This window comes from Lathyrus oleraceus, chromosome 3 (assembly GCF_024323335.1).
Source record: "Lathyrus oleraceus cultivar Zhongwan6 chromosome 3, CAAS_Psat_ZW6_1.0, whole genome shotgun sequence".
Classification (NCBI taxonomy): domain Eukaryota; kingdom Viridiplantae; phylum Streptophyta; class Magnoliopsida; order Fabales; family Fabaceae; genus Lathyrus; species Lathyrus oleraceus.
The window spans coordinates 364090037-364093410 of NC_066581.1; the positions used below are offsets into that span (position 1 = coordinate 364090037).

Consider the following 3374-nt stretch of genomic DNA (forward strand, 5'->3'; position numbering starts at 1 on the left):
TTGTAATGAAGTGAATAGAGTATCCATAACATTGTAATTCACAGTATTTTGCAGTTGCAAAGTGAATAAGAAGTTTTCAACAGTTTGTGGGAAGAGAGAAACTCTGCAAAATTTAATTCTTTTTCTCCTTCATCGTTCTTTACTTTCTTTCTTTCTCCATTGTTCTTCTTTTATCATTGTTATTGTGTGGATGATAACAATCTTGTTCATCAAGATTGATTGAAATTCTCCATAGATTTTGGAAGATTTCTAACACTTCTAATATCTATTAGATATTAAATTTTGAATCAATTAGACATCAGTTATGTTTTATATTGTATTGACTTGGTTCATGTTAAAAATGTTAGTTTGTTGGCTGAAGTGAGGGTATTGAAGGCGATTACATACTATTTGGTTAGTTGTTAATTGTTCTATATAAAAATTCATAAATAATTTAATTTTTCAATATCAATAATGTGATGTTAGTCTTGTTTTGAAAACAATGAGTAAATCAAAACAAAACTTTTATACAAGTACAACAATTGAGGAGAAAGGGTTATAATAATATTACCTGCGTTCTAAATTGTAAGTATGTTGCAGAAAAAATATACTAAAAAAAGTAATTTTTTTACAATATCTTAAATTAATTAATAGTTATTTATTGAGATTAATTACTATGCATCTTTAATATAATAAATTTCACACAGTCAAATTATCACAATTATCCACTTACATTAATTTATAAACAGTTAAAATAAAAATCAAATTTTTTCTAACATTCAACGTCTATTATTAACTGAATTTTTTTTTACAATGTCATATTTATTTGATTATACTAACTATTACTTTAATATTTCTTACTTCAATTTTTTTTAATTTTTCTATTCCAAATTTTTTAACTTTTCTAAAATGATGAAAACAATACTCTTGAGAGGGAGGGAGTAATGATGAAATATATGATTGGAAAAGATAGTGACTTCTCAATAAGAAATGATAGAGTTATAATTATCAAATCATGGGCTCACACTCACACAATACTACCTAAATGGTTGGTATCAGCTTTATTGAGAAATGTGTTTGAGAAGACAAAAGAAAAAGTCCAAAGTAAAATCAAATTATTTTGCTGATACAAAACAAAAGGTACCAAGTCCTCTCACTATTTTTGTGTCACGGAGATCTGACACCACTGTTCTCTCTATACCTGTTTTTCTACATCATATTCCATTCTTATCTCAAACCCCAATTCAACTCACCATGCAAATTATACCTTACACACACACTATATCATACTTCTTGTTTCTTCTTGATATATATGCTCATTCTTTCATCTTAATCAAGTCTTGCACTCACATTAAATACATATTATATTTAAATTTTAATTACTATCCAGATACCAATGAAAATGAAAAAGAAAAGCAAAATCTAAAGATAAAGTAGATTATTTAATTTAATTATATACACAGACAAAGAAATAGAAGGAAAAAAAGACACATAATTAACACAAAAATACCATTTTCACCACCACCTATATAATTATAAGAAAGAAATAGAGATCCTTACATACAAACATATAGAAAAATAGTTTCTCTCGCTATACATTTCCAGCCCAAAAAGAAAAAAGAAAAAAAAAAGGAAGAAAATAAATACGATAATAATGACAATAATTATCAAGAGTAACAAACCTCTCACCAAGAACAATAGAAATATTAATTGATGAAGATGAAAAATTGAAGTACATATATATGAATATCTAAGCCGTTACATCTCCTTTTCATCTTCAATATTAACTATATGCCTCATAACTTGTTATGCTTACCGGTTCGATATAGGGTTTGGACCACTTGGGACTTCATGAGCATCAACTCCAAATTCTTTTCCAGCTCCATGTTTTTGAGATTTGTGAGGGTGCAAGTTTGTCGAAGTCGATGACGACGACGGCATGGTTGATTTGGTAGAAGTTGTTGAAGAAGGGTTTAGGGTTGATGTTGGTTGATGAGATAAATTGATGAGGAGGAGAAGGATGAGGAGGAGTGTGAGGAAGTGAAAAAAATTGAGTTGTTTTGAGGTATTAGGTTCAGCCATGCAATTTGAAAGAAAAATCCACCCCCCAAGAGACCACAAGGGTTCAATATCCATCAACCAGCTGCACCAAGGCTATGGAGGGAGGTGGAAGAGGAAAAATGATAGGTTTATTGAGAGAGAGAGGGAAAGAAAGAGAGAGAGAGAGAGAGGAAAAGGAAGATGAGAAGCTTCAATAAAAGTGATTTGATTGGAGGTATTGAATTCGATGAACATTTGTCCAAGACCCAATATTAACCTAATATGGAAATTTTATATGAAATGTGTTGGCCATTTATGACTCAATTTACCAAAATAACCATGATGGATATTAACTATTGCCAACCCTAATTATTCTTTAGGGAAATTTTTTTCGAAGTTATGATGAATATTGAATAGTTTTCAAATAGTAATAGGTTATATACCACCATTATTGAATTATTGAATTATTCTCACACTACTACTAAAAAAATTAAATTAGAGAATATTAAAAGAAATATATCTCTTATTTTGTTGTTAAACTTAAAGAATAATATAGTGTAAATTATTTTTACAACACAGACAATTAATGAGAGCCCTTATATTTCAACTTCATAGCCATTATTTTAATAAAAATACATTTAAAATAATTAGATATACTTAAATAATATTAATTAAATGTATCTTAAAATTATATATATATATATATATATATATATATATATATATATATATATATATATATATATATATATATATATTAGTTGCTTATTTTTTTTTAGTAGTGTTCAAATTGCACCCTTTGAGCTCACTAACAATTAATCAATTAGTAATTAGCCATTGTGAATATTTTATAAATTATGTTGTGGGGGCTATTTTAGATTTCATCTCATTTTGAGTAGTTAGGGATAGATAGTGTTGATAATAAAATAAATTTTGGTCAAAGTTTGATTTGAATTACAGTCCTATTTTATATTATAATGTTACATATTTTTCCTCCCAATTAATTTGATCTACAAATTATTCCTTGAAAACAAACATTTTGTCAACCATAGATTTTGAAATTTAAATGAAATTTAAATGAAATTATGACTTAGTAGTGACGTCATATTTCAATATATAGTAGTGTGAAAGTTCGTAAGGGACAAAAATGTAAATGTGAATGAAATAGTTTACATAAAGAATCCAGAAAGATTGGCATAATATGGAAAAAGGAGCCGAAGGTGGTAAAGGAGGTGTGCTGGCTTTTTCTTCCTTTGGCTGCTTGCTCAAGAAATCTTTCTTTGACTTAGAGAACCATAACAAATAATTATAATATAGATTATATTCTTTCTCATGCAACACAAGGTTTCAAAACT

At 27.7% G+C, this 3374-nt stretch overlaps 1 protein-coding gene across 1 annotated transcript; it reads right to left on the reverse strand.

Moving 5' to 3' along the window:
- Positions 1 to 1474: 1474 nt before the first annotated feature.
- LOC127127707 (CLAVATA3/ESR (CLE)-related protein TDIF) lies at positions 1475 to 2289 on the reverse strand. Its single transcript, XM_051056961.1, has one exon. It carries the CDS (start codon positions 2113 to 2115, stop codon positions 1792 to 1794), a length of 324 nt encoding a protein of 107 aa, XP_050912918.1. The 5' UTR covers positions 2116 to 2289; the 3' UTR covers positions 1475 to 1791.
- Between the last annotated feature and the right edge of the window lie 1085 nt (positions 2290 to 3374).